Genomic DNA, 11,087 nt, shown 5'->3' on the forward strand with positions numbered 1-11,087 from the left:
CTTTCAAGACATCATGTTTCCCTTAGGTACCATTGCTAAGACTTGTCCCTTTGCAGCCATAATGACTTGATTTGGTAAACCTGCAGTAGCTGTTGTCTTCCCGGCCAATGTTTCTACGGACATAGCCCGAAGATGGCTCTGATACCATTAAAGAATTCAACCAGAGGAGTTGAAGATAAGGAGGGAGAGAGAGAGTGAGAGTGGGGACACTTATTTCTGAAAATTCGATGGTTACATGTGTTAACATTTATAAGATGACAGTCTTTTCCTGTGTTTTAATCTTGCCCTTTACAATGCAACCTTCTATATTTGATCGAATCGTCTATTACCAATCATAATTAGATTTCCTTCTGACCCGTATATACTTGATCCTATCTTTCTTTGAACTTCTGTTAAATCCTAGCCTCTAATCTCATAAGGAGTAAAGGGGCACGTATTCAGTTTTACAAGTCCATTCTTTAAGCTTAATCCTTTTGGTCGAAGACCAATACGTGGCACGTTTGTCGACTAAAACTCCTTGACATAAATATTTTGCTCTTAATCAATATTCTGGGCAAACGATTTAAAGTGATTGATACATAGCAAGTCGAAAACTGAACGAGAACACACAGCATGCTTAGTTCAGAACTGGGGGGCCCTATTTCGCCAGAACAGGTATGGCTAGAAGGGGTTCTGCCTTGGAAAGGGTAACCCCGAACTCCTCCTCCATGCAGACATCAGCCGGCAACGTCCCTTCCGGAAGACGCCACTCAAAGAACCATATCAAGTTGGCAAGGAGGAGGTGCATCATCCTCGACGCAAGAGGCAAGCCAGGGCAGATCCGCTTACCGCCCCCAAACGGGATAAACTCCATATGGTGACCTTTGTACTCTACGTGGCCGCGTTCGCCGGCGGTGAACCTCTCCGGGCGGAAGAGGTCGGCGTCGGAGCCCCACGTCGTCGGGTCTCGGCCAATGGCCCAAGCGTTTATCAAAATTCTCGTATCCGTTGGAACGGTGTAACTAGACTTACACTTGTCGTCCGCTGCCAAGTCGACGGTCTCGGATGCTCGACGAGGGATGAATACAGGGGCCGGCGGATGAAGCCTGAGCGTCTCCTTAACGACATCTTGTAGGTAAGGCATCCGGGTAATGTCAGACTCCCCTACCGCGTCCTCCCCAGAACCCTCCATGACTGAGGCTACCTCTTCTCGGGCTGTCTCCATGGCTTTGGGGTTCCGCAGGAGCTCCGCCATTGCCCATTCCACCGTTGAAGAAGTCGTTTCACTTCCCGCACCGAACAGATCCTGCAAGAAATATAACAACCCCATCATGTTGTGAAGTAGGGTGGGGGATGGAGAGGGCGATGATACCAGAAGGAGAGCCTCCACGGGAGGACGGTTGAGTTCCTCAGCGGAAATTGCGTCTAGGAGGACGTCCAAAAAATCCTCTGGCTCGGATATATCCCTTGATTGTCTCGAGCTCTGGCGATCGTCAATTTTTATGGAGAATACATCCTTCAACTTCTGCGCTGTCTGCGAGGCTCTTTGGCGGCGGCCCTGCAGATCCAGCGACTGGAGCAGAGGGAAGTAGTCGGAAATGTTGGGGCTGGCGACTGCAACCGAGCTCTGCCGAAGCAAGTGTTTGAAGTCTGCGGAAGAATCCTCTTCATATCTTGCCATGTCCTCAGAGAAGATCGTGCTGGACATGAGGTTAATGGTGACCGTGAGCGCCGCGCGTCCAACGTCGACGGGCTCCCCCTTTCTTGCTCTCGCTTGCAGGACCGAGACGAGCTCTCTGACCTTTCTCTGGCGTAAGTCTTTGCTCTCGTCGAGCCTCTGGCTGTTGAATATGTGGGCGTTGCAGATCTTGCGGAGAGCTCGCCAGGCGGGGCCGGGGGTATAAGTGAAGGAGTATGATCCTGATGAAGATCTTCTAGAAGAGAAGAAACTCGCCGGAAGTACCGAATAAAACGAAATGCGGTTTCTTCTGTTTTTGAGAACGAAGGACAGCCGTTCGATCGAAGACGATGGAGCTGAATTACACGATGGACCGAGTTATGTTGAAGCTGATAGGTCCACGTGGACGGACGTTTTCAAGACTGTTATTTTCTTTCTTTGTATTGGGTATTAAATAGCCCGTATTGTGTTCGATAAAATGTATGTGAGAATATCGGAATGTTCACCGATACTCCGTGAAAGTATTGCATTGTTTTTGTTCTCTCTCTCATTGTCATTGAACTGGGATCTTGCGAGGTTGCTCCTTGTTTACTCTGCGTGAGCTAACAAGTGGTATCAGAGCTGTTCTGATTCCAAGGACCCGTGAAGATGCCGAGGAGAGGAGAGACATCAACAGCAGCTGACAAGCAAGGCGCAGCTGAAGCGGAGGTACCAAGAATTCTTCCTGCAAGTCAATTTCCGTCTCTATTATTGTCCAAGACGAATTACAGGCAATGGGCAATGAGGATGGAGGTTCATCTTGAAGCAAATGGACTTTGGGATGTGGTTTCCGGCGAGGAAACGAACAGGAAGAAAGATCGCCTAGCCCTGTCTACAATTCTCTCAGCCATTCCTGAAGATGTCATGGATCAGTTGGACACCAAGAAGTCGGCAAAGGAGAATTGGGAGATTCTGAAGACTTCAAATCTTGGAGTTGAAAGAGTCATACAGTCCAGGGTGCAAGGCTTGAGAAGAGAGTTTGAGAATCTTTCAATGAAGAAAGATGAAAGCGTAGCTGATTTCTCTCACAGGTTTACTAAGGTGGTGGGAGAGCTAAGGAGTCTTGGAGAAAGGCTACCTGAAAGAGAAGTTGTGGGTAAACTTCTCAGAGCTACGCCATCAAGGTACGACGCTTTGACTCTCTCTCTCGAGCAGTTCGGTGATTTAAGTATTATGACTGTGGAAGAAGTGATTGGTTCCTTGAAAGTTCATGAGCTAAGGCTAAATGAACGTGAAGCTAGAGAAGAGGAGCAAGCACTCTTGACCAGAGCATTGGAGAAGACCAAGAAAGAAAACCTTGCTCAGAGTTCTTCCGGTCGAGGTCGTGGCAGAGGCAGAGGAAGGAATTCTGGAAGAGGACGTGGGAGAAGCAACTCAGAATCTCATGAGGATGAAGGCAGAAGAGTTTTTGACAAGTCAAAGGTAAAATGTTTTAAATGTCAGAAATATGGTCATTTCAAAAGTGAATGTCGTACAGATACGAAGAAGGAAGAAAAGGTCAATCTGGCTGCAGCAGAAGGCAAAGAAGAATCTACTCTGCTGATGGCATTCTCTGATGAAATTGATGACATTCTTCTACAAGGTCTTCATGGAGATGCGTTGTCTTCAAACCTGTGGTACCTCGACACAGGAGCAACCTCACACATGACAGGTAATAAGAAAATTTTTAATTACCTGGATAGTACCAAGACAGGTACAGTTCGTTTTGGAGATGGGTCAGTAATTCAGTATGAAGGAAAAGGCACAATTGATGTGGAGTGTGCTAATGGAAAAATTATTAGCCTGGATAAGGTGTTATACACGCCTAACTTGAAGGTTAACATACTCAGCCTTAGAGTATTTGATGACAAAGGATACCAAATCAGCTTGAAGAATGGCACTCTTCAAGTCTACGACACCTGAGGAGCACTCTTGGCCAAAGTGAGCAAAACAGCAGGTAAACTCTATCTCATTAACTTGAGAATTTTAGAAACCTGTTTGCTTTCTGAGGCAGAAAGAAGAGCTTCCTTGTGGCACCAAAGATTTTGTCACCAAAGCTACCACACATTGCACACTATGGCGAAAGAGAAGATGGTCTGTGGACTACCAGCTATCAGCATTCCAGAAGAGCACTGCAAAAGCTGCATTATTGGGAAGCAAGTTCGAAAGCCATTCCCAAATTCCAGAGATAAAATATCTCAGAAGCCATTGGAGCTGATTTATGCAGACATCTGTGGCCCAATATCTCCAGTTTCATTAGGAGGAAACAGGTATTTCTTCCTAGTTGTTGATGATTTTTCAAAGCTAATATGGGTTTCCATGTTGAAGAATAAGTCAGATGCATTTGGAGCTTTCAAGAAGCTCAAAGCGCTGGCAGAAAATGAGAAAGATACCAAGATCAAATGCTTGCGGACAGACAGAGGTGGGGAATTTCTGTCAGAAGAGTTCAAATCTTTCTGTGATGCAGAAGGAATCAAGAGGCAGCTCACTGCACCGTATACGCCTCAGCACAACGGTGTAGTAGAAAGGAGAAATAGGACTATTATGCCCTTGGTTCGCAGCATGCTGAAAGAAAAGAACCTTCCCCTTGAATTATGGGCTGAAGCTGTCAGCACATGTGTCTATGTGCTGAATCGGTCTTCAACAAAAAGTTTAGAAGGGATGACACCTTACGAGAAGTGGATGGGGAAGAAGCCAAATATTGAACACCTAAGGGTGTTTGGATCAATTGCCTATGTGAAGAATACTGGTGGACACTTAAAGAAGCTTGATGATCGAAGTCAACCAACCATCTTCATTGGCTATGAGATAGGGAGCAAAGCTTACAGGTGTTATGATCCTGTATCTTCAAAGGTTTTGGTGAGCAGGGACACCATATTTGAAGAAGGAAAAGCTTGGGACTGGAATACCGATGAAGATTCCACCAAAATTGGCGAATTTCGACTTCAAGTTTCACCTGGAGATTTGATGGATACTGAGTTACTTGAAGATGCACACAGTTCTGCAGAATCGTTTGCAGAGGACAATGCTCAAAGCGAGTCAAGTCAGCAGACTGGAAGTTCCATCTCAGAAGCTCCAAGAGGGATGAGAGATCTTCAAGAAATCTATGAAAGAACATCGCCAGTAGCAGCAGAGGCAGCTGAATATTGTTTGTTGGTCAGAGAGGAACCTGCAAACTACGATGAAGCCATTAAAGATTCATGCTGGAAAGTTGCTATGGAGGAAGAAATGAAAACCATTCTGAAGAATGATACATGGGAGCTAGTAAGTCCTCCAGAAAATTGTAAACCCATTGGACTAAAGTGGGTATACAGGATCAAGAAGAATGAAGAAGGCAAGGTGATAAGGCATAAAGCTCGCTTGGTGGTCAAGGGATATTCTAAAAAACCAGGCATTGACTACGATGAGGTTTTTGCCCCAGTTGCCAGATTCGAGACAGTCAGATTCATAGTTGCCCTAGCTGCACAAGGAAATTGGGATATTCATCATCTTGATGTGAAATCCGCATTTCTGAATGGTGATATTCAGGAGGAGATTTATGTTAAACAGCCTGAAGGATTCATCATCAGAGAAAAGGAAGATTGTGTGCTGAAGCTCAAGAAGGCTCTGTATGGGCTTAAGCAAGCCCCACGAGCTTGGTATTTCAGGTTGGACAAAATTTATCCAGTATTGGTTTCAAAAGGAGCACCTTAGAACATGCACTCTATTTGAAGCATGAAGAAGATTTCAGTTTACTCGTGGGAGTTTATGTTGATGATCTGATCATTACTGGATCAAAGAAATCTGAAATACACAGATTCAAGAAGCAAATGGAGAAGGAGTTTGATATGAGTGACCTCGGATTGCTGTCCTCATATCTGGGAATCGAAGTCAAGCAAGGACCAGCGAAGATAACTTTGAAACAGAGTAGATATTCTACTAAATTGCTTGAAGTTTTTGAAATGCTAGAGTGCAATCCGTCTCAAACTCCAATGGAAGTTAGATTGAATTTCAAGGAAAGTGAAGGTTCTGAGGTGAATGTCAGCACCTACAGAAGCCTTATTGGAAGTTTGAGATATCTTACTCACACCAGGCCTGATTTAACACACAGTGTGAGTTTTCTTAGTCGTTTTATGCAGAATCCTAACTCAAGCCATCTTCTTGCAGCAAAATGAGTTTTAAGATATGTGAAGGGGACTTTGAGTTATGGTCTAGTCTATGAAAAGGGCCAAGAATCAGCCAAGCTAATTGGTTACAGTGATAGCGATTTCGCTGGAGATACAAGTGATAGGAAAAGTACCTCTAGAAGCATTTTCTTCTACGGTACTATGGCAATTAGCTGGAGCAGTTCGAAGCAGAAGGTAGTTGCTCTATCCTCCTGTGAAGTAGAGTACATAGCTACTACTTCAGCTGCCTGCCAAGGAATATGGCTGAGCAGATTGCTTGGGGAGTTGAAGAATAAATTCCCAAAGATGGTGGGGATAAAGGTTGACAATAAATCCGCCATTGAGCTCAGCAGAAATCCTATTCACCACAGTCGGACAAAGCACATTGATACGAAATTTCACTTCATCAGAGACTGTATTGAAGACGGAAAAATCTCTGTGAAGTATGTGAGAACTGAAGAACAAATTGCTGACATTTTTACAAAATCTCTTGGGAAGATTAAGTTTTGTGAATTCCGTGATAAGTTGGGTCTACAGAAAATAGATCCGAGCATTCAGGATCAAGGAGGAGATTGAAGGAGTATGATCCTGATGAAGATCTTCTAGAAGAGAAGAAACTCGCCGGAAGTACCGAATAAAACGAAATGCGGTTTCTTCTGTTTTTGAGAACGAAGGACAGCCGTTCGATCGAAGACGATGGAGCTGAATTACACGATGGACCGAGTTATGTTGAAGCTGATAGGTCCACGTGGACGGACGTTTTCAAGACTGTTATTTTCTTTCTTTGTATTGGGTATTAAATAGCCCGTATTGTGTTCGATAAAATGTACGTGAGAATATCGGAATGTTCACCGATACTCCGTGAAAGTATTGCATTGTTTTTGTTCTCTCTCTCATTGTCATTGAACTGGGATCTTGCGAGGTTGCTCCTTGTTTACTCTGCGTGAGCTAACAATAAGAACCATGGAAAGCTTGTCATGGTCTAGAGCTCGGACCGCGTCGGGCGGGGCCCGGTACGACAGAACCTGGTTGTGCTTGCGGAGGATTTGCGCGGCTGCGGCGGGGGAGGAGATGACGAGGTAGGGAACGAGGCCCAAGCGCAAGGACATGAGGGGGCCATGTTGGTGCGCAAGCTCTGCCAAGGAACGATGGGGGAGACCGCCGAGTTGGTGGATATTGCCTAGCAGCGGTAGGGGCCGTGGCCCCGGCGGCAAATTCGTGAGAGGTCTTCGGAGGACATGCCGGAAGAGAATCAACAGAAGACACGAGATCAACAAGTACTCGAATGCCATCTGCTTCTTCGTCTGGATTTCTGAGGTTATCTGCCAATTCGGTATGGCTGAATTCTTGAGCACATTTAAAGGCGCCAATTGTGAAAAAAGTGGCATAAAGTTATATCTTTTAACTCATTTCATAGATTCATAGTATACACTTGTCCAAGATGCCAACAGTGAAGGAGACCAAATATTTCTAAAATACAGTGTGCCAGCAGTAATTGATATGAACATTTGGATAAAATAAGAGTCGCGTAGGGAGACCATACTCTTTTTGGTGTTTTTAGCATCTTTTAGTTGGTGGAGGGCGTCATCTCTTGGAGTTTTCCCAAGTAGGGAACGACACGTCTGGGACTTGACGGAACGGATGAGGAAACGTGACGGATGGTGACGTTACGAAACTTTCGTCACATCACCGTCCCGTCACGTGTCCCAGCATATGCAAAAAAAACTGTCACATTCCCGTCACGCGCCCCTCAGTTGGGCGTCCTATCATATAGCCGTCATCGTGACAACGTCACCGTCACCGTCACCGATGATGTGAATAAAACCCTACAGTCGAGTATCACCCCCCGTATTTATAGTGGTTTTCATCGCCATCGTTGAGAACTCGTCATCTTCATCGGTAACAGCAAACACTTTTGTATATTTTTTTCTATTAGGAAAGGAGTTTATTTTTCTACTCGCGCAGACGGGGATTTCCACCTAGGGCTAGATACTGATCGTGATCTTAGATTGGGGCTCACGATCAGCCTGCTGATCTCTCGGAGTATCAATCAGGAAATTTCATTTTGAATTTCCATGTTCGATTAAAGGGAATGATTGATTGTCTCGTTTCTTCGCTGTTTTTATTTGTTTGTTTAATTGTGCTGAAGAACGGGATAGAATCTAGATGGCAAAATGCCAGGAAATCGAAATGGCAACATCATGGGGTGAAATCTCAGCCGTCGGACAGGTAAAAAATAATGATTTTTATAGGTACTTTCTATCCATTTTAACTTTTAATCCGTGGGCATCTAGGGCACCCTGTCACCGTCACGTCCCCGTTACGAGCACTTCGTCATCCGTCACCGTCACCGTCATTGACACCTAAAACCATCACCATCACCGTCACATCATCTGTCACGTTTCCGTCATGTTGACGTGTGACGTGACGGATGACGCGTGCCGATCCCTATTCCCGAGGAAGTTGGATTCGAGTTTGCATTTTATCTCCTACAAATAAGGCCAGAAAAAAAGACAGATAACCAATTTTCGTTTAATGTTGCTCATATTTGAAAATCTTAATAGCTAATAAGTTTTATTAGTTGTCGCAAGATACTGACTTTAGAGATGAATAACGTCAGCGTGAAAAAAAGATGGTATCACATTCTCCGGGCTTGTTATTATAATTCACGAGTCAGTCAAAATTAAACATCAGTTTTTATGCATTTGTCATGATATCTAACTCTAAAACCTGTGCTGACTTCCTCGTGTTACTGGGTTGTTGATTATTTGTTCTTGATTCACATGTTGGGTTAACCAATATGTGTTAAACCCTAGGATGGTAGCTGGGACACCTATGTGTTTTTGCGTATTTCGTGTTCACTTAGTAGGTAGGCCCTTCAAACACACACAAAGACACACACACACACATATACATACCATAAAAGTCTGTATATGAATACAGACCATATAAAGTCTTACTATTCAAGCCTTTTGGGCTTTCGGCATTAACTACATTGGTTTTTTTAAAGGTGAGTCATTACCCCATTCAGGATGCACCAATAGCCCCAGGCTTGCAGATATTTGATCCAGTGATGTGTATTACAACTATTCTGCTGTGTTAATTTTATGGTAAATTATGATAATTGTATAAGAACATACATATAAAATACTATTTATAAAACTTACCTAATTACTCAATCTTATGCATAGAGTAAGGGGTGTATCCACAAGGCAGAAAATATTTAAATCTGCACTTTAATTTTGAGTAAGAGAGACAAATAACTGACGTGGAGAAGAAAATAAAGGGGATAGGGGATGGAGATCTGAGGACAGGTTGATTTGAAATATAAGTATGATTAAGGTGTATCCAAATAAAGAGAAAGAGAGTTATAGGTGCAGAATTTATGAAGAACAATATTGGGAAGAAGGAGATCGGCTAGGATAATATATGTATCTGAATTTTTGTAGTATTAAATGCCTATCAGGTAACGAACTTTGTAGTCAACTAAGGTTTGTACATTTTGCACAAGCCTGGTAGTTTGGGTCGGCCAATTTAGCATTAAAAATTTCAAAACAAAAATCCAATAAAAGTTCTCTTCAAGAGAGCCTTTGTCCTTGTGCCAACAACTATAGGGTAAGCTCCAGAAAAGTGAGAAGAGAGAGAGAGAGTGAGAGGGTTTACTGTAAGGCTTAATGGCTCTGATTCATAATCCAAACGTCATTAACATACTCAAACAAATATAAATCAAAATAAAACTTCAAAATTAAAAATAAAGAAACTGATGATTGAATTGACTCCCCTGGTATCAAATCCTATATCCGTTTGGTTCTTTAATGGAGTCTTCTTTAGCTTTACACACTTCTGACCTCTAGGCATATCCATGTGGTCCTGGGCACCTCAAATGTTATTATCTTGTATATGTGAAGGTAGGGGCCCAAAGAAAGACTTGGATATGTGATTTTATTTTTGTGATTTATCCTTTTATACTTAATGGGAAATTTCATAAAATCCGCTACACTTTTACATATATCCGTCAACATCTAGCACACCTATTGTGTGTAACTTTCTAGGCCCATGTACCAGTCCATTTAGTTACTCCATGAGCCCAGTAACTCTTCATTGGATTAACTTATTGATTCATTCTATAAAATAGTTGAAATCTAATACAGTATAGAAAATGAGGCCTGGACCAATTATTTGCTGACTAGATCATGCAAGCACTGTGAATGCATGGACGTGCAATGGTGAGGTGTGTGAAAATTCCAACAAAATTTATGAGAAAGACTCCCGAAACATTGATCACTTGCCCAAATGTTTGGATTAACCTATGAAAAAGGTAGATAATGAGTTCAAGAAGCTCTCCCCATCGCTAAATTCTCTATCTTATATATACGAAATAAAAATGATGCAAGTCAAATGTCGATTCTCTAAATGGATTTTTGGCCACGTGATACAGGAGAGAGGACTTTTTTCAGTAGAATACAAAAATCAAGATTTCATGATCTGTTTCGTCGACGGTCTTAAATTAGAGCCATGAAATGGTAACTAGTAGAGACAATATAAAAATTAATTTAAAACTACATACTATATTGGAAGATGATTTATATTTTACTTGAAAAATACAGCTTCTGTACATCCATAAGCCTTGAAGTACAGCCGTTGAAGTATTATTCACTCGTATAAGTATTTTACAATACGTATAGAAGCCATCCAATCTTATTTATGGAGTTAAAATTATAATTAATAAAATTTTATGGTTTTCCAAAGAAGGTGCCAGGATAAATTTAATATCCTCATTTAGATAATTCTCTTTGAAATCCCTAATACTATACTTTACTACCTATTCATGCTCACACTATTGTGCATTCATTATTTCTACCTCATCCATCAACTTCATTGAAAGGGCCTAAGTTTCTTTGTTTGATCAGCCACAGTTTCCTATAGGTTACCAGTCTTATCACTTGCATCATCAATTGATTTGCGAAGGGAACTTAAGAGGTGATACATGATCATGTGTTGCATACGTATGTCTGTTCATATCTATGCCTTCATACTCTAACGAGGTATCTCATAATCGATAAGCTAAAAATTTATCAGTATTAAATGATTGTTGGTATTTTTTTAGTATAATCAATAAATAATACATACGGATCATCTGCACAGGGACCAATACTTAATGATTTATTATTCATTAAATAGTTATTAGTGAGGTGAAAGGAGATAATGTAACACATGGGGTTGAACGAAGATAAAGTCTAAGATGAGAAGGTGAGAATTTGTAATTA

The 11,087-nt window shown here is 42.3% G+C and overlaps 1 protein-coding gene across 1 annotated transcript; it reads right to left on the minus strand.

Moving 5' to 3' along the window:
- Positions 1 to 541: 541 nt before the first annotated feature.
- On the minus strand, positions 542 to 7,200 carry LOC144702508 (geraniol 8-hydroxylase-like). The gene is made up of 6 exons (XM_078574561.1): positions 6,729 to 7,200; positions 4,632 to 4,814; positions 2,993 to 3,044; positions 2,265 to 2,381; positions 1,352 to 2,028; positions 542 to 1,285 (listed from the first exon to the last, which is right to left on the minus strand). Exons 1-6 carry the CDS (start codon positions 7,110 to 7,112, stop codon positions 638 to 640), a joined length of 2,061 nt encoding a protein of 686 aa, XP_078430687.1. The 5' UTR covers positions 7,113 to 7,200; the 3' UTR covers positions 542 to 637.
- Positions 7,201 to 11,087: the final 3,887 nt, after the last annotated feature.

The sequence above is a fragment of the Wolffia australiana genome, chromosome 4, assembly GCF_029677425.1.
Source record: "Wolffia australiana isolate 7733 chromosome 4, ASM2967742v1".
Classification (NCBI taxonomy): domain Eukaryota; kingdom Viridiplantae; phylum Streptophyta; class Magnoliopsida; order Alismatales; family Araceae; genus Wolffia; species Wolffia australiana.

Bases quoted from the DNA above. Each gene is read 5' to 3' on its own strand.
- LOC144702508 (XM_078574561.1), bottom strand. From the start codon at position 7,112: ATGGCATTCGAGTACTTGTTGATCTCGTGTCTTCTGTTGATTCTCTTC. The intron at 4,815-6,728 runs GTTCAATGACAA...AACAATATTCAG, and splicing joins AGCAACCTCGCAAGATCCCA to CTGCCTCTGCTGCTACTGGC. The intron at 3,045-4,631 runs GTGAAACTTGAA...GTCCTCTTCCAG, and splicing joins AGTATCCATCAAATCTCCAG to AATTCCTTCCTCTGCCTCTG.